General features: G+C 41.1%; 2 protein-coding genes across 2 annotated transcripts; one reads left to right on the forward strand and one right to left on the reverse strand.

Annotated features, from left to right (window-relative positions):
• The first annotated feature begins 3,066 nt into the window (after positions 1–3,066).
• On the forward strand, positions 3,067–7,095 carry cldn11a (claudin 11a). Its single transcript, XM_015011642.2, has 3 exons — positions 3,067–3,647; positions 3,763–3,927; positions 6,103–7,095. Exons 1-3 carry the CDS (start codon positions 3,422–3,424, stop codon positions 6,369–6,371), a joined length of 660 nt encoding a protein of 219 aa, XP_014867128.1. The 5' UTR covers positions 3,067–3,421; the 3' UTR covers positions 6,372–7,095.
• A 2,090-nt stretch (positions 7,096–9,185) lies between these two features.
• Positions 9,186–25,310, reverse strand: slc7a14a (solute carrier family 7 member 14a). The gene is made up of 9 exons (XM_015011640.2): positions 24,226–25,310; positions 23,697–23,933; positions 22,232–22,449; positions 21,881–22,027; positions 18,952–19,160; positions 18,724–18,871; positions 17,234–17,729; positions 16,916–17,152; positions 9,186–15,597 (listed from the first exon to the last, which is right to left on the reverse strand). Exons 1-9 carry the CDS (start codon positions 24,530–24,532, stop codon positions 15,299–15,301), a joined length of 2,298 nt encoding a protein of 765 aa, XP_014867126.2. The 5' UTR covers positions 24,533–25,310; the 3' UTR covers positions 9,186–15,298.
• Between the last annotated feature and the right edge of the window lie 678 nt (positions 25,311–25,988).

Here is a 25,988-nt window from a genome sequence, read left to right on the forward strand (position 1 = left end):
TTTTAAGACCGTCCACCATTAATTTTGAAAACCATGAAAAATGGAGAAATAACACACAATTGAAACGGGTCTTTGTTATCGCAAAACAAAACAAACTACCGCTGTAAGCATTTAGTTGTAGCTGCTCAAACATTTTCACTCTTTAACACTTCGTTGTTCATAAAGTACAATAACAAAAGTTTAACAAAGTGCTGTACATACACAAGCAATGATAATTAAAAAATAGACAAATTAAGATAATTAATAGTTTGTCTTTGTTGGTTTTAGTACAGAAAAGTTGGATATTGACTATTATAATTGTTATGATTTTACAATTATATAAACTCTTGAATATAAGGACTAATTGATATTAATCTGTTCTTTAATTATTTATTTAAAAGACGACTAGGTAAAATGTACTTTTTTAAAAGCTTTATTTCATGTTATAATGTAATTTTCTCATCAAAAGGAGGCCTCGTGAATGTTTATGACTGTCGTCATGAAGTGTCATTCAGGAAATAATGAGACTTTTAATGCAAATTTTAGTAGAACTTTGGATTAAAAGGTTCATTATTGACCAAATAATGCAGTGCTTACACTTTTAGTGGACTTCTAACACAACTTTTAGTGCAACCTTTCATTAATAGTGTCATTATTTACCGAGTGACTCTTTGCGAGAACAGTGGTAAACATTCAGAAAGGCTCCTTCATGTTCATGACAGGTGCTATGTCATGTTTATGACAGTGTCATGTCAGTCTTATGCACACACCCCTTCCAATAAAGGGTCACAGAGAAATCCTGCGGTCACTGTTGGCAGCCAGTCAGTGGTGCCTACAATGTGTATTTTTCAAATAATTCTTGCCTACTTAACCAACGCTGATACACACAGACAGTGGAAGAAGTCATTTCCACAATGCTTTTAAAGCACATGTAGAAAAGACAGATTCCACTTTGCAAATGCATTCTGTGCCAAAGACCTGCTGGAGCAAAGATGTGTCCAGATGGACGAGGATCCAAATCGAATTAGCAACAAAGTGCTCTGAGGTTAACAAATTCAATGTTCATCATCGCCGAGCCTTGATCTAAGCTCCATTGAACTCTTTTGGGAGGAGATAAAATGCCTCGTTACTCTATTATTTAGCAAACATAATAACTTTGATAACCTAAAATGACCCCATAAAAAAAAAAAAAAAAAAAAAAAAAAGGGAGTCAAATTTCATTTGAGTCAGTGGGGGGAAAAAAAGCCTATGGCTCTTTCACAACGTTAATATAAGATTTCAACTCTATTGAAACTTGTGCTCTTATGTGTCTTTCTATCTGATTAACCTTTTCCTTTAAACTTTTTTTTTTTTCCCAATAAATGTCGGCTACAAGCCTAAACCACGGCAAAAGAACAACCACCTGCGACGGCTGCAGAAAGACACTACTTGAGTGTCAGCTGGAGGTCATGTTGGCGCTGGCGGGCCGATCAGAGTGGAGTCGGAAGCTTCTATACTTCTTTTTCTTTTTTTTTCTTAAGGGAGAGCTGTAATTGCCTAAACTCTGCGAAGAGCCTGCAGCTCTCCTTCTAATCTTGAGTAAAAGTCGTCTGCTGCTCTACGACTGCTGGACACAGAGAACAACTTGTATATCTTTTAAGAGATTATAAAGGTACACCGAGTGGCTCCACCTCAATTTCTCCTCTTGCAGTGGAACCAGGTTGAAAGCCTTAATTGATTATCTTCAGTGCAAGGTTTTTTTCCCTTTGAAGCAGCAGCAAGAAATATTAATGTACTAACGAGGTGTAGTGCCATTAGTCTGAAAATGCACACACACACACACACACACACACACGCACACACACACACACACACACACAAAACTGCAGAAGATACATCACTGGAAGTGAAAAAAAAAAAAAAGTATTTCCAGTAAATTCCAGAGGAGCGATAAATTGTTATCGACAGAGTCATACATTAAGAGAATGCAGTCGTTCTAATATTCGTGGCTTTCGTGCTGAAGCACAAAATGACCCTGAAAGTAACAGATGCAGAGAGTCAAACCCAATTTGAGCCGGCGCCGCTGGAGACCTGAGGGCCGAGAGTTGGCCGAAGCTCCTCAGATGTTTTCGGTCCATATACGTTTTAGACTGATTGTTATGCTGCTGCGGCTTTACGGCGTCCCGATGTGACTGATGGAATACGACTTGACTCCATCCAACAGGGGCAAGTGGGAGGAAACGAATAAGTCTTCCGTGTTTTGCAGCTGTCTTCTATCGCCCCCTGCTGTGATGTCTGACATTTAATAATTAGTTCTGAGATATGAACTCCAGAAGGATTAAATAGCAATTTAGGGATGCAAACCAGAACCTATTCTCTGGAATGGCGGAGCTAACATGAGCCTTTTATTACAATAAAACATGCGCAACCCTGGCTGAAGTTTACAAGACAGACTCCTGAAACGATTGTGGGAAATTGTGAGCCGTTGTAGCGAAAGTATCAGGACAAACTGAGACGTTATTTAATACCCGAGGAATAACGTTGAATTCGTGACCCTGAAGATGATCAAAAAAATAATGGTTAGACCAACTAAAAGTCAAAGATTTTGAACAGGCGAGCCAAAAGAAAAACCTAAACGTTCCTGTGATGTGAAGAAGAATGTGGACAAAAGATACCAGAGGAAATTCACAGGTTCTGAACACCTAAGAGTGACTAGACATTGCTAACACATTTCCACAAGACGTAAGAAACAGTCTTGAAAGGACTGAGAGCAGTAATAAAACTAAAATCAAATCTAAAGGTGCTTTGGCAAAGTAGGCTGCTTTTGCTTTCTTTACTTATTTTGGGGCTGAAAAGATTTTTACTTTGTTTTCAGTCGCGTAGTAAAACTCAAAACTTGTGATTTAAGTGAAACTACATTATTTCATTAGTCTTTTTTCACGCTTTAAAATCTTAGCATGACAACAGACCTTTAAATCCACTGTGCATATGTGTACCACTTGCAGAAATACTTTGCAACCAGCAGATGGCAGCATCTTTCCTATTAAATATTCTCATCTCACAGCGCAGCGACGGGCACACTAAGGCTGCATGCATGATTTATTTTAAGAAAGGGGCAGTGCAGTCTCAGAGAGGTGAAAAAAGAAGTTATTCTCATGCATAGCCTCTGATTGGATAAAAGTTTTTGGGATGTTTTTTTTTTTCCTCTCACTGAGGCAGTCCTTAAAAACCTTCTAATACTGCTAGAGTTTTATTCTTTTGACGTTTGCAGCAGACCTGATTTGGTGGATCCCCCCCTCCACATATTTATCTGGATTTAACCTTTTTTTTTTTTATTGGAATATAATAATTTTCCACCTCCCCCCTCCCACATTTTTTTTACAGATTTATCAAATCCACTCAAAACTTTCCCAGAAACGGTTTGTGACTTTGGAACAAGCGCTCTCGACGCAAACTCTCTGCCATGGCAAACTCTTGCCTCCAGCTGTGCGGCTTTCTCCTGAGCAGCTTGGGCTGGCTCGGGGTCGTGATCGCCACGTCCACGAATGACTGGGTGACCATGTGTAAGTACGGCGTGACCACCTGTAAGAAGATGGATGAGCTGCAGTCCAAGGGACCCTGGGAGGAGTGCGTCATCTCCACGGCACTCTACCACTGTGTCGCCTTTACACAGATCCTGGAGCTGCCAGGTAGCCACCGTTCAAACTCTTCACTTCAACTAACGCAGATGAAGTCATTTTTGTTCGTAACTTGGCATAAGTAGAAAACAAAATGTCTAAATTAAAGGAGGATTTTGTTCCACAGCCTACATCCAGACCACTCGAGCCCTAATGATCCTGGGGTCGATCATGGGTCTCCCTGCGGTGATTCTCCTTCTCATGTCTATGCCTTGCATCAGCATTGGAAACGACGCGCAGAGCGCCAAGAACAAGCGGGCCATCCTGGGAGGAGTGCTGATGGTTGTTGTTGGTGAGAGACATCGTTATTTTTGTTCCCTTCTTTAGATGCAGTGAATGTTAATAAGAATGTTAATAAGATGCCACAATGAACACCGTGAGCACGATGAGTCGCACATCTCTGAACTTTCCTCCTTTTGACCTGTTTGAACCTGAGCTTGAACGCTTACAAAGTGTTGAGGTTAGAGAGTTTGTAAAAAAAAAAAAAATTAAAAAAATTCTCCTCCTCTATCTCACCTCAAAACAAAAATAAAGACATTCCTACAATCCACCTACTCTCGTCCACACCCTGCTTTTGTCCTGAGCCACATGAAAATTTCCCCAGGGGTCCAATTTTACCGAGATTATAAATATGGGACTGTTGCTACAGCGTTTCTTTTTTTTCTTTTTTTTTTCCACCGCCCCGCTTCCCTGGAAAGCAACTTTAGCACCTGTTTCCCAACCATTTCTTTTCCAACGCCTACATTTTCACAAAAAAAAAAAAAAAAAAACTCTTGCCAACCCCTGACTGATGTCTCCACAGCTCCTCCATAAAAATACAACCTAGACATATATTAGATGTTTGTGTAATGTGTTTGAGGGTTGATTTTCTACGCGTATTTTTGCTCTTATAACTTTACCCACTGTGTCAGGTCCTTCCACACCTTCACAGAGCGTTTAGCAGCACACTAGGAATGTGGTAAACACCTACTGCCTCTTATACCTTCAGATTTCCTAAAGCAGGAGTATTTTTTGAGGAGCTGTGCAGCCCTTGAATAAAGCTTATTTGCGCTGACTGCACTCTAAAAACTATTGGGTTAAAAATAGACTCGCGCTAATTAGACTTTCAGAGCTGCCCATTCCAAACCCATCTTTCCCCAACAGCTGTAACGCCAAGAAAAGAACAAAAATATATCAAAAGTTTTTAAAGGAAACAGTTTTGGATTCGACTGAAAAGATTAGGGCTTATAAGAAAATGCCTGTTTACGCATAAAGTGCAAGTCTTTTTTTTATCAAGGCCAAAAATTTGTTACATTGTACATACTGTTAGTTAAAATAGACCAAAAATGATATTTGGTTTTGATGGAATAAAACCATTAAAACCACTGATGATTTTTTTACTGATGCTAAATTCTGCATCAGTATACAATACTGTAAAATATTTTGCAGACTTTTTGACCAATTCTTTGGTCAAAGTGTGAGTCTAGGTAATAAGATTGCCCGAAGTGAAAAGTTGTTCCCCAGAATGGACTAAAGTGATTACCACCACATCCATCCATCCATCCATCCATCCATCCATCCATCCATCCATCCATCCATCCATTCATCCATCCATCCATCCATCCATCCATCCATCCATCCATCCATCCATCCATCCATCCATCCATCCATCCATCCATCCATCCATCCATCCATCCATCCATTTTCTTTACACCCTTGTCCCTTAGTGGGATCAGGAGGGGCGCTGGTGCCTATCTCCAGTTAACTTTCTGGGCGAGAGGCGGGGTCACCCTGGACAGGTCGCCAGTCTGTCGCAGGGCTACCACCACATCAACAATATTAAATAACATAACTTACCTTCATGCCATTTCCTGGTTTAACTTATAATTTATGGTTGTATAGCACAATATGGACATATGTGAAGAATCAGGCTTGTACTAAACTCTGTGTAACATTTTTTGGACCAATTTTTGGCTAAAACTACCCATATTCTGTACCAACAACACAAACCAAAGCACTTTGGGTTATAAAATAACCAAGCTTTTTGTGTGTATGTGCTCATATATGTATATATATATATATATATATATATATATATATATATATATATATATATATATATATATATATAAAAAACGCCCCTTTTAAAACAACATCTTTGTCATGGTACATTAATGAATACACTTAAGCAATTTCATCCATTTAGTTTCTTTTTCTTTAAGATTTATTTGACTCTAGTGGCCTTTATTTGAAGGTGCCAGGGCAGGAAAGTAGGGTAATGACACACATGGCAAAGGTCACCAGGCTGGGAATCGAACCTGCGACAGCAAGACCTCCTTACGTGGGGTTGTGTTTAACCCCTGCACCACCACAGCACCCACAACCCCCCTTTAGTTTCTTTTGGTGCCGTCAACCACAAGGTCTTTGAGTGTATTCGTCTGCACCGTGTGAATGCCTAACAAAGACTTTTTCCTCTCTGCCTCTTTAGCATTGTGCGCTTTGGTGCCAACCATCTGGTTCCCCATCGGTGCCAACCAAGAGCTCGGCCTCATGTCTTTCGGCTTCTCCCTCTACGCCGGATGGGTGGGCACCGTTTTCTGCCTGCTGGGCGGCGTGATGCTCATGTGCTCGTCGGACTCCTCTGCCTCCTCTCCACGCAGCTACCAGGACAACAACCACTATTACTACTCCAAACACGGAGGCGGCAGCCTGCCAGTCGCCTCCTCCAACCACCACGCCAAAAGTGCCCACGTCTAAGGTTGGAGACGCCGGCGGCCCCGCGGGGATTCTTGTACATAGAGACATTTGCACAAAAGGCAAACATTTACGACGTCCGTGTTTTACCGTACGATGTGAAGGGATGTAGATGCAAACAGCACAGAGATGGAACATTTAATTACAAACAGTTTGATCCTTGTTTTTGTCCTAAAGTGCCAATTTTCCAACCTCCACACAAAGAGGTGTGGCACGGACTCACCCCACTGTTACATAAATGTACAATCTCATAATAACAAAGGCTTGTCTAATGAGTACCCTGGTGACCGAATCTCATCAGGGTCTTTGTCACTGAGTACAATTTTAAATCTCTTTAATATTTTTGTTTTGATCAAATATGGGTGTGGTTGTTGTGTTAATTTTTGTTTTAGCTAAATTGTTCTTTTTTTCATTACATGGATTTTTATTTTTTATTTTTTTGGGACAGTATTACTAACTCCTGAGTGATGGACTTGATTAAAACGATTTAGCGCTAGACCTGACGTGAAGGTTTACCAAGCAGTGTTTATATCTCTGTAAAAGAATTGGAATTTACAGAGTAAATGTTTTTTTTGTTGTTGTTGTAGTTGTTTTAACAGTCAACAAAGAGCAAAAATTAAATGTCACATTTCAGATATACACTTTTTTTTTAAACTAATTTTGTTGTTTTAGGTGTAATGATCACTTGTTTGACAAACATGCGGCATTAAAACATTTCTTAACCACACGTCCTAGTGTCGAGCTGCTATTTATGTTTTGCAGGCATGTAAAAAAAAAAAAACTTTTATTAATTAGTTTATTTCTTAAAACTGTTACAACCAATGGATGTAATTTCTGAATGGAACTACACCACTAAAATATAACAACTAAGTTCCTGAATTGTCAAAATTGGAGGCTCTTTCCAGTCTCTAATGTAGACAAACCAGACGTCTGAATACTAAAAAACACAAAACACTACCAGTGTTAAATCAAACCATGTCTGGTTCTATTTGCAGACTGGTTTCTTCTGAACTCAGCGGGGTTTTTTTAAGAGTGCAATTATCTCATCTGCGGTATTCTGATGTGATGTTTTTTTTTTTTTTATCTCACTCGTCATGTTTTAAACAATAATAGAAATTTGCTTGCATACGTAAAATCCCGCGTGATACGATTTCCGCTGCAGATCGGTGACTCGCATTGACTGTCTTGGCATATCCAAGTCTTTGTGCGAACAACATTAGCAATTTGTGGTGTATTTCTGTAATCTCTGTGACCTTGACTGAGATAAGCACAGAAGAATCTGTCCCACAGACTCAGCCTCCCAGTCTCTTCTGGTAACCACACACACACACACACACACGCACACACACACGCACAGTGGGTGATAACTGTGCCTGATGCGTCTACTCCTTTGCCCAAATCAAGGTCGCTGAGTCACTGCACAGACGAGAACATCGTGTGATTTCTCTTTGTCGTCAGCTTATCTTTAAACGGATACAAACGCGCTCGCACATCACTGATCTTCACTCGGTTACTGTTTCATTTTTACCTCTTCTGTGATTTCCTGGCATGTCTGCGGTTGCCGGTATGTCATCACAGCATCTGAGCGAGTGTTCCCTGAAAAGGGGAAGCCATTCCTGGTATGGAGCCATCGACTTCACAAGAGACAGATGGAAGGATCCCGAGCAAATAAGCTGTCCTGTGTTGACGGAATAATGATATTTAATACACTATGATTAAGCACATGGCAAAACTCCCCAACTCTTTATGCTTATTTAATTTTCTGCTCGAGTTTCTAGGATCCATAAGCGGTTGGTTAACTGCGTTGCATCGGGAACCACTGCTAACCTGCTCTTGTTTCTGAAACTAATGAAAGAAGTACAAAAATGATACTTTTTAAGCATTGCAGTAAGAGGCCCAAGTAAAACAGAGCAAATCATTTCGCTGTTACAGTTGAAGAAAATGGCTCTTCAACAGCATGACGCCGCCACCTCTTTGTTTCGTGGAGAGACTTGCTTTCCTTCACATAAACTGTGGCGTCATTCATGTAAGATAACAAGTCAAATTTACATCCCATCTGCCCAGAATGCCTTCTTTCGCATGTTTGGTGAGTTTCCCACATGATATTACAGCCTTTGCTTTCATTCAACAGTGTTTGGTTTTCTTGCCAGTTGTCCTTAAAGGCCAGACTTGTGGAACCCGCAACTTACATAATAAGTTGGTAGTTATATAATAGCTTCTTAGCTACTCTTACTTGTGTTAATTTAGGCGAGTCGCACATTTCCTTAAGATTTATGTTTTTTAATTATCCTTCCGTATTCAGATAATAGACTGAACACTCCTCCTTGAGAGATTCAAAACTCATAATATGGTTTAATATCCTGACTTTGCTTTAAAATCTCATTTCTCATTCCACCCCCCCCCACCCGTAGCTCCTGTTGAGTTTGTCTTACAAAAAAAAAAAAAATCCTGAGGATCATTACTGACCTTGGTCTCCTTTATTTTGAGCCTGCAGACCTGAACATGTTTTGACGTAGAACGCTTGTATGAAAAGTGCAAAAAAAAAAAAAAAAAAAGCTATTAATCCAAAGGCAACGTTAGAAATCTTGTTGGAGCTCACTCTTCAAATTCAGCGTCCGAATTTGAAGAGTTAAAATAAAGATTGGTTGAAAAGAATTAACTACAGATTTTCGTCTCGCTCGTCATGCAAACGCGACATAATCTGGCTACTGGAAAAAACGGTAACCCTGTAAGAACTAAAACAGGAAAATGTTTGAATGAACGTCGGTGCAATGCAACCATCTGGTTTGAAACTGCATGCAAGACTGAACGTGTGTGCACTTTATATTCCGTGACTGCATGTCTCTATTTATTGCATGTGTCAATAAATGAACAAACCTCTGTTTAATCTTTGCAATAAATAACTTTTCATTAATACATGGAAGCAATATTAACAGTTCAGCAGAAAGAAAAATAAAAGAAAGAAAAGAAAAAAATTGTGCACCTAGGATAAAAAGTAATCACAAATTCCAAAGAAACAAACACAACAATAATATACAGCTTTGTGGCAAATTTACAGAAGAGCAACAGAATATTTAGCCAACGCGAGGGAAGCCAATCTCCACAAGTCTTACACACACTGACTGGACACTTGGCCGCAAACACTGAACATGTGCAGAACATGGCATTCCTTCTCCAGCACAAAATCAACACAGAGTAGCTGACTTGAAAAGCAACAGTGGCAAAAGTCTAGATTATATAATTTTTAAAAAAAATGTAGTTTAGCTCTTATAGCCTGATGATAAAATAATTTCCAGCATTGTTTTTCTCTTCAGTTTGCCTAAACCATCTGAAGCCCATTCGACATCTACAGCAACCAATTCAAAGACAATTAAAGAAATTAGCTCTACATTTCTAGAGACTACGTTTATTCAAAAAATAGATTTTAGCAGTTTATATCAGGCCTCCTTGTGATTAAAGAAACACTCATGAAGCACAGACCGATAACCCCACCTAGTTCGGCTCGGCACACCCACCCGAGGAGGTCGGGTAGATGGGAAACAGCTGTAGAAAAATACTCTCTTTTTTTTTGCCGGTCACTCTTCTTTAGCATTGTATTTTGTGTCTGGATCGTAGCTTTTGCTTGTAGCTGGTGACTCACAGAAAAACATTGCATTTCCTAATAAAAGAAACCATGGGTGCTTGTTGTAAAATAGCTTATAAGCTGATCATACCAAGGAAGTCGGCACTACTGCAGATAAGGAAACTTGATTTCTGTAAATTAAAAGTGAAAAAAAGTACTTTGGCTTGGTTGTGGTTGAGAGGAGAAAGTCACATAAAAAAACAAAAACAAAAACTGCTGGGTTGTTTCTTTAATCAGAATGCCAGAATAATGCTGTCGGGTAGGTCAAAATAGGTGAGCAAACGAACTGTGTTTTTTTTTTTTTTTTGGGTAAGAGAAGTTCTGAACTACACAAAGAACTGATCAAAACTTCTTCAACAGGACGAAATAAAAGCTAGTAAGATGTGACTTGTTTTTTCTACGTGTCTGAGCCAAATGAATGACAGACTGTGAATCCATAGTTTGACTTCCCTTCCAATCACCACATCTGTAGCATCGGTTTGATGTGACTTTTAGAGCCAAACAAAACTGATCCCGTGCAGGAAAGTGAGGATTTCAGCTACGTCCATTCACTACCACATTGTTTCACACGACCTCTGCGACGCCACCCGGTATGGTGGTAACCCACAACCAGATTGTGGTGAGCTGGTCCATGTTTGACTTTGCAAAAGGACCCCAATTGGTCTGTTTTTAAACCCAGCAGTTTTTAGTGTGTATATTATGGATGTATAACAAAGGGTGTGAAGGAAGTCAGCCAGGAAATCAGACTGTTTGCTACATAGTTCTGTCAAATGGAGCCATGGTTTCCATACCTAGTGGAGTGAACAAGTGGGTTTTTAAATTTTAGGTTGGAATAAATATAAATATATATTTAAAAAGAGAGAGATTATTAGACTGAACAAGAGAAGAATCCTAGGCAGTGCTTTTGGTAGCTAATTTTTTAAAAAAATAAAACAAACAAAAAGAAACTATGTGTTTCATCCTCTGAAACAAACCAGGGCTCCAAGGCAGAGAAGAACTAAGCCCGAATTTGGTTTCGCCAAAATGTCTATCGTGTCCCGTTGAGATCCGTAACCACATGCAAGTACAATATTTAGAAACTGAACCTTGTGCACAAGAAACATGCTGGACATTCAGCAGACGGTCACATTTAGGCGCAGGCGTGGACCACGAGCGGACGTCAGAACACACAGTCACATACGTCTGCACTGCACATGCGTTCACAAAGTCTTTGATTCAAATATACAGAACAAAAAAAAATAAATGAATAAAAAAAAAAAAAGATGACTGTACAGTCCAGAATCTGAGACGTGGAATCAAATGAATCTGCATGTTTGTTTTTGGCTGTGACTGTAAAGCTTTTCAAAGTTTTGAACAGAGACGGGGGAGGAAACTGATGTTTATACAAATGCAGTTAAAGAAAAAAAAAACATTTAGGTCAGAGAACATTACTACAAAGATATTTTTTCAGTTTACCTTAAAACCTAATTTCAAAGACAAAAGCGACAACTCAAATAAAGAGCACTTTTTCTACTCAGTTGTGATGGAATGTAAATATTATATCATGATTAGTCGGTTCTGTCTGAACACAATCTGAATTATAAACGGCATCAAACCAAGCCTGGGCAACGGGGAATTATTTTTCAGAGATTCTTTGGCTTTTGACCGCTGTAGCCGCTCAGACGTTTCTTCTGTCAAACTTCGAAGTCTTTAATGTCAATGTTGCCACCACCTGTTGGTGGAGCTCACCTACTAACTTCTATTGGTTTTATTTTTGTCCTGACAGTCTAATAAGCTGTAGACGTTCACTTTTTTCCAACAATATAGAACGAAAGCATGTAGAAGTGCAGGTTGGGTCTAAAACTGATATTGAATTTGGTATTACAATACTAAATTCTAATTCTTCACAATTTGACGTTGTTATATCGCCCGCCCCTAGCTTAGCGATATAAAAGACAATGAACTGCACGTTTCAATGTGTGCAAAAGCCAATACTTGCAGAGCAGAAATAGTTGCTAACTCTCCAGGATCTCTGAATATGTTCATTTCTGACGCAAACGTGCTTAAAACTAGACGACCGATGGTATTTTACAGTTATCTTCAGCTCTGATTTCTTAATCTTAATTTCCTTTAAAAAGGAAAATTGATGAGAAAATTCAGTCCTTACGATAAACCAGATCATTGTGATGTTCAAATCCTTACCTTTAACGAGCCCTGGTTAAATACGACAGTAAGTTCATGAAACATTTGCATAAGAGCGTTCCTTTAACATTTCCAGAACCGCAAAGAAATTCCTTTTTGTCTTTCAAGCTTTTGATGATTACGGTGCGGGGGAGAGGAGGACAGGTGGGAGGGGTTCAGCGTGGCATCCTTAGATTTAGTGCATCAGACAAATAAGGCTTCCCTGAAAGGGACCAATGCAGCAAAGGGGGCGCACAAGGAAAAGGTAGAGGGGCAACAATCGGGGCAGACAGCAGCACCAGAAGCAATTGAAGGAGCATCCCTTACCCCCCACCCCACCCTCAGTGTCATAGCATAACAGTGTGCTATTTGGTTGTTTGTAAAAACCCCACTTACTGTATAAAGAAATATCTCTGCATATGTTTCTTTTTTGATGTAAAGCTCTTTCTCCAACAAGTGCTTGTCTTTTATTTTTAGCTGCAACAACAAGCCCGCGTTTTGAATGCAATAATTAAATCTCTTTGGGACGTTGAGACAAATGTCTATATATGCAACACACATAAAAAAAATTAAAAAATAAATAAATAAAAAAGCATAAGAGTAAAAGTTTAGCTCAGGACAACACTTGAGCCGAACTGCCAGCAGCAAAATGAGTGCTGGTTACGAATCAGATGACGGATAGCGGAGACTATTAAATTAAAAAGTAGCGAGCGAATCGACAGACCATAAGCAGATTGCTGTTACGTTTCCAGAGTGCAAGCCGATCTTTGGTGGCCCGTTACTTGCGACTCGGAGAGGTTACTTTCTGCCGACGTGGCCCGATTGATATCAAGAGGGGAGGGAGATGATAAATGAAAGATGAAAGAGCTGGGCTGGAGAAGAAAAAGTCAGATGGAAATTTGGAAAGATAAAGTGACAGAAAACCGTGAAGGAGGAGGAGAGAAGAGATTATATAAATAGGAAGGATTCGATTTCAGCTTCTCTTTTCTCCTCACCGATAAAAAAGTTAACAAAAAACAAAAAAAACCTTTCCACAAACTAAAGAGAGAATGAATTACTTACAGGTCTGACAAAGAGAAAGAACCTCATAAGCTCGAATACAAAAAGCACACAGAAAACACTGCAGGTCGCCCACTAGGATTCTACCTATTCTCTCTGTCTGTGTATGTCTACCGGGTCTAATCTCTACAACTTGATTGGCAATTCACGTTGCACATTTTGTTTTTGGTAGCAGGTGGATGGATTTCACTTCCATGTGAGGGGGAACAACAAAACGTACTTTGAAAATAAAAAATCCTGAAGAGCCCACTCAGTGCAAACACGGACAGAGAAATTCACATGAAACTCAAGTTTGAGTGCACTTACTGTACAATGCCTTGTAAAAGTATGTACACTTTTTTTTTTTTTTACATTTTGCAAACTTCAACTTTCTGTACTGTATTGAGAATTTGCGTGATAGACAAATACAAAGCAGTGCGTCAATAGGAAACATCAGAGAACAAACAGCATCATAAAGGAAAAATGCCAGTCAGGGCAGAGGTGAAGTTGTAGGAACGACTAAAGCAAGGGTAGGCCAAAAAAAAATGTCTTAAGCATTTGAAGATTACACAAAGTTCTGTTTAATCCATCAATCAAAAATGGGAAGAGTGACACAAATGCAAACATATGAAGACTTGGCCATAAACCTAACCTAGCAGGGGAGTATTATCAGAGAAGCAGCCAAGAGCCCCGTGGCAACAATGAAGGAGCTGCGGAGACCCACACCTCAGGAATAAGAATCTGCTCAAATGGCAACTATTAGCTGTGAAGTCCACAAATCTGGGATTTAGGGAAAAGGGGAGAGAAGTAGTAAGCTGTAGGAAGTCCCATTTGCAGTTTCCCATCAACCTTAGGAGACACACCAAACATTTGGAAAATGGTTTGGTCAGATGAGGCCAAAATGTCTGAACACTCCTCTACTCACCTCCCACCCGACCATGGTGAATAATAAGCTAGAAAGAGTTGAAGGACAGTGGGTGGAGTTAAAAAAAAAAAGGGAAACCTGAAAGTTAACCTTTAAACATAAAACAGCAGGGAAAGACTTTCCAGCAATTCCAGATCTTCCAACAATTCCAGCCGGAGCTGCAAAGGATTGGTTTGACAACAAATTCTACTTTGTTTTGCTCTGTCACTTAAAACCCAATTGAAAAAGGCTGAGGCCTGTAATTGGAACATATCAAAAATATGGAAAGTTCAGGGTTTGTGAATACTTTTGCAAGGCACAGTACAACAGAACGCACACATACACAGGCCAAACAAAAAAAAAAAAAAAAAAAAAAAAAAATCAAAGTAGAGAACTGACACGACCAGAAAAAACACACATAGTTGATGAAGGCACTATTACAAGCAAAGTCCAAGAACTAGTCGTCACAGAAAACATCGACACCCTTTACCCCAAATCCCCCAGTGGAAACCCCCTCAGGCTAGATGTTCAGCTTAGGTTTAAGAATGTGTTTTAGACAAATTCTTCAGGTTTTTGTACAAAAGCTGAAAACAGACAGAGTTAGACTTTGCCCTCGGAAGGCCTTTGTATTAATCGCGCTGCAGTGATAGTTTCCTGTCTGTCTGCCTGTGCTGGAACAGGAAGACAGTTGCTGACTCATCTACGACCCTCTCATCACCCTTCATTTCTCTCCTGTGCCAAAGTTCTTGACTACACAGTTAAAAAGTTGCTCGGTACAGCATGTCGTTTCTCCACTTCCATCACCAAAACACAAATCTCTCACTTTGTTCGCACTTTTCTCACATGTTGATTAAAGAGTCTGGATCTGTGAAAGCGTGAAGACATTTATGTCCACATTTGTGTGTGTGTGTGTGTGTGTGTGTGTGTGTGTGTGTGTGTGTGTGTGTGTGTGTGTGTGTGGAGGGGGCAGCATCCTAAAGCGAAGTTGACGAAGGTAAAAGACAAACCGTTGTACTAACCAAAAACCATCTAGCCCGGGGGGGTTTGATACCTAAAACAAATACACACTCGTGCAAGCATGCAAACACACGCACACACACACTCGCACGCCCCGTAATCAGTCGTGCGCTCGCACACCGCCCCTTCCCCATCCCCCAGGCAGCAGACAAGGGAGTACATTCAATGTAACACAGACGTCAGTCCCCTTCAGAAGTCCATGGGATCCTCCTCCGCTAGGCCGTTGTTAGCAATGGTTCTGCCTCCACCTTTCGACAAAATCCCGTCACTTTCAGGTTTCGCCTTTGGAGGTGGAGTCGCCTCTAATCCCCCGCCGGGCGCGCCCCAGGCGTCAGTGGTGGGCGGGTAGAAGTCGTCGTCGAAGCCGCAGAAGCCTTCGTCCACGCCCTGATCGTAGCGCTGGTAGGTGGAGGCGTGCACCTCGTTCTCTCTGGCCGTGATCTCCAGAGTGCTGTTCCACATGCCGTAGCCGAAGTAGATAAGCACACCTTGAAGGGACACATGGAAACATCTCACTGAACGCAGATGTTCAGCGAGAAGTAACGCCCCGTGTGAAGTAACGCCCCATATGAAAGAGCGACCAGGAGGAGTGACTTTTTCCACCGATGTCTAAAACGCTCGAGTATCAAATTTTGCACAATCTGAGATCGTCAAGCAAATATAAGTTTCATGCGCAATGAGGAGCTGTTCATTTTTACTGAACATATAAACATGATTTTTAAAATTACTTTTAACCTTTACTTGTAAAGAACAGCTCAAACATATCTAACACTTTGTTCTAGTTTTCCTTATGTCTGTGTGAATCTTTTAAATAGTACTCCACCACCTTTTGTCACATTACAATCACAAACTTCAATATGATTTAATGGGATTTTATGTTCCGATACAAAGGATATCAAAGTGTGCAGTTTGCTACAAACCAGATTGGCTGCACAACAAACAAGTGGAACAAGGAGGTTTGGTAAAACACAAATTTACTTTTTTGTCCTTAACTCATAATTTGTACTGCACATTACCCGGAGCAACCGCTTTGTGTTTGCATGAAACAACACGAAGAACTGGATAGCTAGTGTAAACTGATACAAAGTTGGACTGAATGAAATACAAGTTAATCCTGAAAGAAAGCTTGGAAAAAAGTTGCTAAATTATTGTGATTTGGTTAGGACGACAACCTCAGACATACAAGTTATGTAATGGAATTGCTTTGATCAAATCGTTCGCCTGTGTTGGGATGGTCTAGTTAAAGTCCGGAACAAAATCCTATCAAGAATATGTGGCAAGACTTAAAACATTTCTGTTCACAGGTGGTCCCGTTAAATCTAATTTATCTCAATGTAATTTACAAAGAATAATAAGAAAGAATAGATTATTGCTGGCTTTGATTCTACAACGAGTGCCACATTTTTCACACCTTATTTGGTAAACTTGCCACTGGGTTATGTACTCTGCCAATAAAATAAATTTGAGATTACGACCAAAACGTGATCAAATCTGAGAAAACAAGCAAAATAGAGGAAACTACAGGTTTTACTCAATAATTTTAAAAGAGGAATTGCACAGTTTAAAAAATTAGCTTACAACCGAGGAAGAAATGAAAAGAAAACCAGATACGCTTTTGTTCCGGCTAAAGAAATAAACATCAGGGTTTCTTGGCAAATCGAGCCATTAAATGAATAATTTCTTATGTTATTGGAAATAATCTGAGCAGAGTTATTGCTTGAAACCAAAACATTGTTTCTATCTGTCCTGGATAATACCTTTTTTTTTTCTGGCAAACAAAAAGTCTTTGTGAAAGTGTCTGCTTACCAATGAGGCACCAGATTGAAAATCGAATCCAGGTGATGGCAGAGAGCTTAAGCATGAGGTAGATGTTGACCAGCATGGCTGAAGCAGGTACGAACGGCACGCAGGGAGCCATGTAAGGCAGCCGCTTGGGGTTTTCTGGCTGCTGGAGGATGATGATGATCAGCAGGGCAATGAAGATGATGAGGAAGATTAGTAGCAGCAAGGCCCACCAACGACCCTCTGTGATAAAGTCAGCTCCTGAAACAGAGGGAACAAACTGTGACTGGATGTTGCGGTACCCTCGTACCTTGGACGAAAGCATCACCGATTTGTTCCTACCAAAAATGATGAAGGAGCAGAAAGCGAAGAACAAGACGAACAGCAGCAGCACGCACACGGTGACGGCTTTCCCCGTGACCGGAGTTGGCCTGTCCATTTTCCCAGGGAGGCCTAAGCGGATTCTCAACGTGTAGTAGCGAGGTCCGATCAGCTTCTTGAGCCGTCGAGACATCCCTCCTTCTGACTCCTCTGCTTCGATGCCGGTTGCCATGTCCACCGTGCCGTAGTTAGGATGGCTGGCGCTGTACGCATTTTTGTCCGGTTTCCCAATCAGCATCTCGTTGTCGCCCAGCGACGGCAGGTTTTTGGCCCCGCAGGTGTTCGTGGTCTGACCGCCGTACTCGTCGGCCTCGCTGGTCGGCGAGCAAGCGTCTTTCTCGCACTCGGCCAGAATCCCTTCCTTTTTCTTCTTGTTCTGCTCCTCGGAGAGAAAGTTCACGAAGCCGTGGATGTCGCCCTCGGGTTGGTAACGCAAGAGGAGCACGCAAAGGCTTACCTGCGCAGAAAAGGAGAGGAGTTTGTTTCTCTCATAGACGGAAATCTAAAACAAAGACTGTTTTTTTTTCTTTATTCCCTCTTAAGTTAACATACACATACAGAAGCTATCCTGCATTTACATTAAATAATTACACCTGCTTTTTTTTGCTGATGGACATTTTATTGGCCCCACACAGATCTTACTGTCTCCATTGCTAAACTCAGTCCAATTTGCATACTATATTTTGTATACTGCTATTGTGTCTTGTACCTTCAGACATTTCAGAATTTAAAAATGACAAACCTCTGTCGTTTCCATTGGGATTTTATGTCTTAGACAAACACAAAGTAGAACATTATTGTGAAGAGGAGGCAAAATAACGCACTTTTTTGAAGGTACTTTGAGTTGGCTTATCACAAGACATTTTCAGTAAAATACAATGAAATTTGAGTCTATTGTGTGATTAAAAAAAGCGATAAAAGTACAAGTAGATACTGCAATAGATCATAATGCCTTATCTCTGTGTGGTCAATGCGGTTCAGTAAGCATTTTTGTCTTCTTCCATTGTTAAAGTAGCTCATAGAAAAGACCTAAAATGCACCGTTCCACTGGTGCTGAGCCACTGGCGTCATACAATGCAGTCCATTGATTGGAGGACAGAAAAACGCCACTGCTTGCAGCAAGTACGAGAAATGCTGGTGCATTAGGTTTGTTGTTGCACTCGTACGATGCACCGTTAGGTATTTGGGTTTAATCCTGCCTGCTGGCGGTGGAAAGCTCTCCTGAATATGCCGGGCCATAAAATGGCGAACCCCACCAACTCAGGCTCCATAAAGCTCAATGCAAACAAGGCATAAGTTTAGTTACAGAATCCAAAGCAGCTAAAGAATTGAAAGTTAAGGAGGACAAAAGCAGAAAAAGAAGGCGTCCTCTTTTGTGGACGCCTTCCACAAAAGAGGAAGGCGTATAAACATATAAAAACACGTTCCCAGCACCGGTACTTATCACTCACTAGAGTGTAGGCCAGCAAGGTGCCAATGGACATCATCTCTATTAGGTCTCTGAGGCTGACCAGAAGGGACAGAAGGGCAGCCAGAAACCCAGACACCACACAGGCCACAGCAGGGGTCTCCGTGTATGAAGAGACGTTGGCCAGGAACCTACACACACAGAGCGGTAAAGATACGTCGTTTCTCCAGACACGAAAACTAAACGACATACAGCAAGAGCATAGACTTACTTAAACAGAAGACCATCCCCTGCCATAGCATAGATGACCCTCGGCATGGGGAACAGGGACCCCAGTAGGGACACAGTGAGTCCAGCTATGGACCCCACAGCTACTATGTATTTTGCGAACATGCAGCCATGCATGGAGAACATCTCCATCAGCGGGGCGTCTGCATCGATTTCATTGTACGGGACCATAAGTGTCAGTATCACAGAGACCTGAAGGAAAGGCACAAATAATGCTATGACCTTTAGCTTTTGACAAAGATGAGGACATTTAACCATTTTACATGCAAAAATACACAAAAATAGAGCGACAAACCGTCAATTTCTCACTGAAATATGAAGCAAAAAGCTTTCATGAAAGAGAAAAAGGAAGGACGTTTTATTAGACTCTAGCTGCTGCTGAATGAGAACTACAGTCTTTCAGTTTTGCCTTTACAGTAATATTGTGCTCAGCTCTCCCCATCGCATGCAAATCGCTCATTAGTCATTATTCGCTCTCTTTCTGTGTGTGTGTCTGGATGTTTTTGTCCTTGCGTCTGATGTGTGAAATCACGCAGGGCCATCTGTCACAGTGGCTGTGCTGCAAAAGAGCTGGATTTGCATAACCGCTACAGAAAAGAGAGAGTGATTAAAAAGATGAACCCCACACAGCTGAAATAAAGAAATGTGTTTCAATTAAAGATTTAGCCCCCCTGGCAGGAAATGCCATTAGCAAATTTTTTCACCACTGCTCTGTTTGGAAACTACTAATAGCTCAGCGAGGATACACGACGGATTATAAGTGACAGCACATTTATTGGTACCTCTGATAAATATGTTAGACAAGTTAATAGGCATAATGTCACCCTGAAATCATTATTTTTTTAGTTTAAAAAAATAAACTAAAAAACTGATTCTTTAATCAGGAAAAAAAATTAAGAAACAAATATTATTTTGCTAAAAAACTCACTGGCATTTATTACTAGTTTTCATTGACTTTTTTATATTACTTGACTGTTTAAGTTGATTAGAGTAATAAATAGTTGCTTTCTGTTTCTCTGGAGTTTAAATATTGTGTAGGAGAAAGACACGTTTTTTTTCTAACAACTCTCCAAAACAGGAAATATAAAAGGACATTAAGGTAGAACCTGAGGTAGATCTATGTTGCCTACAGTAAGTGAGAAAATGGTGGATGACAATAGGTGCTTTATTAATCTTGCCTATATCCACAGCCAGAGCAATAATAATAATAATCATAAAAAGTTTTAAACAACCAGAACACCGACATGTTTACCTCATCACCACACAAGTCGAGGTGGTCAAAATGAAATAAAAATAATAATAATGCTAGTATAAAAATGTAGAAAAGCGCCTGATACCTTGTCAGGTGTTATGGCATACATGGTTGTACAAAATATTAACAGCAGGGGTGATGCATTTAATTTTATGGCTGAAAATTACATCAGAAATGTACTTAAAAGTTAAAAAAATTTCCAGCATTTTCAGCACGATGTTATTCTACTGGAATAAAATCTGCTGAATCTTTAGCAGAGTGTCAGTAAGTCTGGCAACACAATTATTATTATTATTATTATTATTATTATTATTGGCACAACTATTGAAGATAGTAAATATTAGCACCACAGAGTCCCGTCTCCTGTTTTACATTAGATGCAGATGGAATTGCTAAAAATATAGTTGCTAAAGGTAACTGTAACTCATTGGAAGGAAAATTAGGGATTATAGGAAAATTATAAAGAAGACCTCAGCCGACAAGCTTAAACTCAAATTGGTAAACTCAATTTTTTTTTTTTTTGTAAAAGAACAGTTTGTCCCTCACTACCATTATAAGTCATTTAATAACAACAACCAAAGAATATGATTATGAATACTCATCAGAGAAACAAGTGAAAAATAAGAATTTTTACCGTCGTAGAAATTAAAAATGTTTGCTACAGTCTGTAACTCCAGCATCTTTCAGAATCTCTGTCACCAGAGAAATGAGTCAGTAACTTCACTCTAGATCTACAGTAACCCTCGCGGGAGCAGGACCGTTTCTCCCGGATGCCGACAGTGTGAGGCAGATCAAAGGAAGGCAGAGGTTAAAAATAGGGGAAAAACATTTTCCGAGCTCATGGCAGGGGTAACGTGTGGAAGCTGATGTGACAGGGAGACGCGATCTAAAGCTGATGTAATCTTTGCTTCAGGTAAAATCTGAGAAAAAAAAAAATTGTGTTTTAATTGGTTGATATTCCCCAGAACCCACAGCAGCATCCACTCACTACACACAAGGCGACCCTGTGTTGTCTAAGCTGAATACATGATTGTGGTGGAGATGCACTCTCCCACATTTGGCTCTTTTCTTCTCTCTGTCAGGAATGCGACATTCGGGACGACCTTCTCAGTTTGTATTCATGGGATTCAGGGGAACTGAAAGTAAAAGTTGAAATTTAGGATGTGAAGGTCAGGAATAAATATGAATTTATAACTGGAAGCAAAGCATTGCTTTGTCTATGCAGAAATGAGAAAAACGCAGGACACCCGTACCCATATGTTTTGCTATAATATTTAGATGTATTAATGTTGTACTGAGGCATACAAGTAAGATTACAGTGACATAAGTAAGCAATAAAAATAAAGACTTTTCTTTTCTTCTAAAAACTGATGTGGGGGAAAAAAGTTAGGATATCACATTTTGATTTCATTTAAAATTACACACAGACATAACGCCATAAGTGAGGATGATCAGAACATCCGTACTCTTAATTGAATTTGGCGTAGTCATTAATGGCAACCATGGTGATATTATGGTTTTCAGAAGAAAATTATGAAGGGAATAATAAAAAAAATTCCAAAAAACAAAAATTGCAACAGTGATGCTTGATAAAGAAAAAAGAAAAGCAAAAGTTGAGTCCAAAATACTCTTAGAGAATTATAAATTTGAAGTAACTCACGGAGACGTAGGCAGTGAGGCAGGTGATGAGTGAGGCAGTGATGGCGTAGGGGATGGAGGTGTTGGGGCTTTTGGCCTCTTCCCCTGTTGTAGCGATGATGTCAAACCCGATGAAGGCATAGAAGCAGGTGGCTGCACCCTGCATCACCTGCACCGCACAAAACGAAAGCGTAGCTAATAAAAAGATGGCGACCACACATGCACATGGACGCTCCGGACCGTAGATGACACATTGTCTCTCGCATTCATGAGCGCCAGGTTAAAAAGATCTGATGATGAAATCGGGTCTTACTGCAGAATCAAAAGCTATGCGTCAATGCCGATAAGTGCGGCTGCGAGTGTGCATGCATACCCCTGACCAGCCAAAGGGTAGGAATCTCCCTTCGTCCCAGTTCTCTCCGTTGACAAAGAACAGCCCGGCGATCATCATGAGAACCCAGACGATGAGGTTGATGATGTTCAGCGCGTTGTTGAAGCCGACAGAGTTCTTCACTCCCAGAGCCACGATCACTGTCACCAGCAAGGCTATCAGCAGGGCCAGCAGATCTGGGTATGACTGCTCCCCTTTACCTAGAAATAACACACACACACACACACACACACACACACACACCCCAAAGCACTATGATGTATCAATGTATTTCATTAAGCAGCTGTGGTAACAATTAGAATAAAGATTCCATGTACAAAACAAAAAACAACAAAAGCAAACTAAATTTCAGCTTGTAACTGCTTCACGCAAATCTTTCCATTTGTGTTGGAGAGACATTTTAAAGGCCCAAAATTAAGAGTACATTCACGAACATGAGGAGTCTGTTCACACGTTTCACCAGAACTGCATATTTTTAGCAAGATTCCACGACTCCCCCTGGGCGGGGAGGAACAATTCACCAGCTGGACAGGACTTTTCAAATAAACCGTGGAACAGCTGGCCACGCTGCAAGCCATGTGATTGTCGGTGTCCACTGGTAAATTCAGCTGGGTCTGCCAGAGGTGCAAAAGGGAAGGGCACTTCATTGTTTAGCTGAGGTTACTTTGGGTCAGATGGTGGAACTGCTTTAGTCTGGCTGTGTTCATCAAAGTAAGAATCTGACAAGTCAGTGACAGTGAGGCTGACGGAGCGACGGCTCAGAAACAAAGCTGTTTGCACCAAAGAGAGCAGCCTTCTTCACATGGCTTCAAACTGGAAAGCTATGTTTGAGGCTTTATTTTCATAATTCAAGATGGAGCAGCAGATGCTACTTATCATTAGGTCTTGGCTTCTATGACTGGCAGTAAGATGGCATAGAACTACTCCTGCCAAAATTTAGGGTAAAAAAAAAAAAAAAAGCTCAGCTTGTGTAGTTTTTGCTTTTCATCGTCAGGATGCAAAATATTTAATTTGGCCAAATCCGACCAAGAAATTTCTGCTTTTAAGTACACAAATAGCACCAAGGGAGAGAGTTTCCTAAACCTATCCAACCAGGACTGTTTTATCTGCCATTCCAAGGGCTTGTTGTCTGATTCCTTGACAAAAAAATACCATCTATTTGATAAATATTTCATAAACCAGGCCTGTTTTTTTCAAACGAACACAGGGTTGGATCGGTCCGTGTCATTTTCAGAACTGGGTTAGCAAAGATAACAAGCCAAAAGATGGAACCTTGAAACATCTCACATTAACTGACAAACTGTGTTATGATTACTCAAACATGGCAAAACTAAAAACTCAACCAGTCACTATCATTTCCATTTCATGAAATTCATGAATCAGCCAACATGAAATAAAACCAATGAGCACACAAAAAGATAAAACCCAACCAAAAGCGGCCTCTTACCCAAGCCGTTGAGCGTGCCGATATGCGAAATCATGAAGTTGCTGATGCTGTGATTGGCCAGAGAGTCCGCCATGCTGCTGAGAGCCGACGCCCCCGCCGCCGTGCCGATCAGATACTCCAGGATCAAGTTCCAGCCGATGAAAAAAGCCACGCACTCTCCCACGGTTACGTAGCTGTATGTGTAGGCAGAACCTGTGGTCTTAGGCACGCGCACCCCAAACTCTGCATAACACACTCCTTCAGTAAAGAGAAGACACACACACAGGCACCCCCTCTGATATATTGCAAGGAGTAAAAGGCCGAGTTAAGGGAACTGATTAGAACTGTAGGGTTGTAGTGAAGCGTCCCTTGAGGATCTGTCAAATTAAAACGATATTGGCGTTGACCTTGTAATATGCACGCTTAGTGAAGGCTCTTCGTGAATCAGAGGTTTAATAATGAGCATAAATGTCTGCATCCTGTTGCTGCTTTAATCACCCAAGTGTATGTAAAAGACAGAGATGGCAAAAGACAGCTTATCCTCTCTCACCTGAAAGTATGGATGCCACAGCTGCGATAATGAAGGACACAATGACCCCAGGGCCAGCCATCTCCTTGGCAACAAGCCCCGAGACCACGTACATCCCCGTCCCGACGCAGCTGCCCACACCGAGCGACACCAGATCCACCGTGGACAACACCCGGGCCAGTCTGGTGCCGTGGGAGCTGGTGCCGGACACGGCCGAATCCAGCATGGACTCCACGGGCTTGGTCCTCAGCACGCGCGACGTGAAGGTGTTCCATGCCGAGCCCCACTGTATCCTGCGAGGGTCCAGCTTCCCCGCCAGTCCGCTCATAGCGAGGGCGTGACGTCAAAGGGCGAGAGGCTTACGGGGAAGACTGCAAGACGGTTGTTCTTTGACGCTTCAGTTCAGGTTCTGGAAATTTTCCACAGACGGGCGAAGTTATTCTTCGTCCATGTGACGGAAGAGGATTGGATTTTTTACCGCTTTCTGTGGCTTTCTCAGCAGTCTAGTGGAAGGCCTTGTTTGGTTCTACCCACATGATGACAGAGAAAGCTACCTGAAAGACAAAAGAGAGATCTGTCACTGTGTGAGAGAGGTGCTTATATTTTCACAACACAAGCCTAAAAACTAAGGCGCACTTTCACTTTGACCGCATATGATTTGTACCTTAATTAGTGAGCAGCCAAATTAAAAGGCCATTCCCTGTAGCTCTGTTGCCATGGCAGCTAAGATCATCCACGACAACCGCAGTTCATCATTTCCTTTTAATGTTTGTGCCGGGAAGAGAGAGCAGTAGCTACATGCTGTGATGTTACCGAAGAACTTAGACGGACATGCTTGTGTAATGTTTACTGAGCAGGCCGAGATTAAAATGTTAGTGACGACTCTTAGTGATGTCATTGACAAACCCCCCCCCAAAAAACAGATTGCTAAAAACAACAACAAATGAAAATGATCACTGATAACTTTTGGTAAAACTGCTCCATTCATTCTTTAATTAATATTAAACAATGAAAGGAACACACATATGAAAGCAGACGTGTGAACGTTTAAATGCTGTTAAATCACAAATACAACAAAAAAGCAAGAGAAAAAATTTACAAACTCAAACTCCAGCCATCTCAAGCCGTTTATTCATACTAAGAGACTAAATGTTTTTTTATTATTATTATTTTTATCTTTTTATATATATATAAAAAATTCCCCTCTCACCCTCCGTGGGTGGTCTCTTTCATCCTCTGAGCTCGGGTCCTCTACCAGAGGCCTGGGAGCTTGAGGGTTCTGCGCAGTATCTTGGCTGTGCCTAGAACTGCACATTTCTGGACTGAGATGTCTGATGTTGTTCCTGGGATCTGTTTGAGCCACTGCTCCAGTTTGGGGGTGACTGCCCCGAGGGCCCCGATGACCACAGGCACCACTGTGGTCTTCACCTTCCAGGCCTTCTCCAGTTCCTCTCTGAGGCCCTGGTATTTCTCCAGTTTCTCATGCTCCTTTTTCCTGATGTTGTGGTCACTTGGTATTGCTACATCCACCACAACGGCTTTCCTCTGTTCTTTATCCACCACCACAATGTCCGGTTGGTTCGACATTACCATCTTGTCTGTCTGGATCTGGAAGTCCCACAGGATCTTAGCTCGGTCATTCTCCACCACCTTTGGGGGTGTCCCCCATTTTGACCTCGGGGCTTCCAGTCCATATTCTGCACAGATGTTCCTGTACACTATGCCCGCCACTTGGTTATGTCGTTCCATGTACGCTTTCCCTGCCAGCATCTTGCACCCTGCTG

The sequence above is a fragment of the Poecilia mexicana genome, unplaced genomic scaffold, assembly GCF_051168715.1.
Source record: "Poecilia mexicana isolate PSO_F unplaced genomic scaffold, ASM5116871v1 scaffold_22, whole genome shotgun sequence".
Lineage (NCBI taxonomy): Eukaryota > Metazoa > Chordata > Actinopteri > Cyprinodontiformes > Poeciliidae > Poecilia > Poecilia mexicana.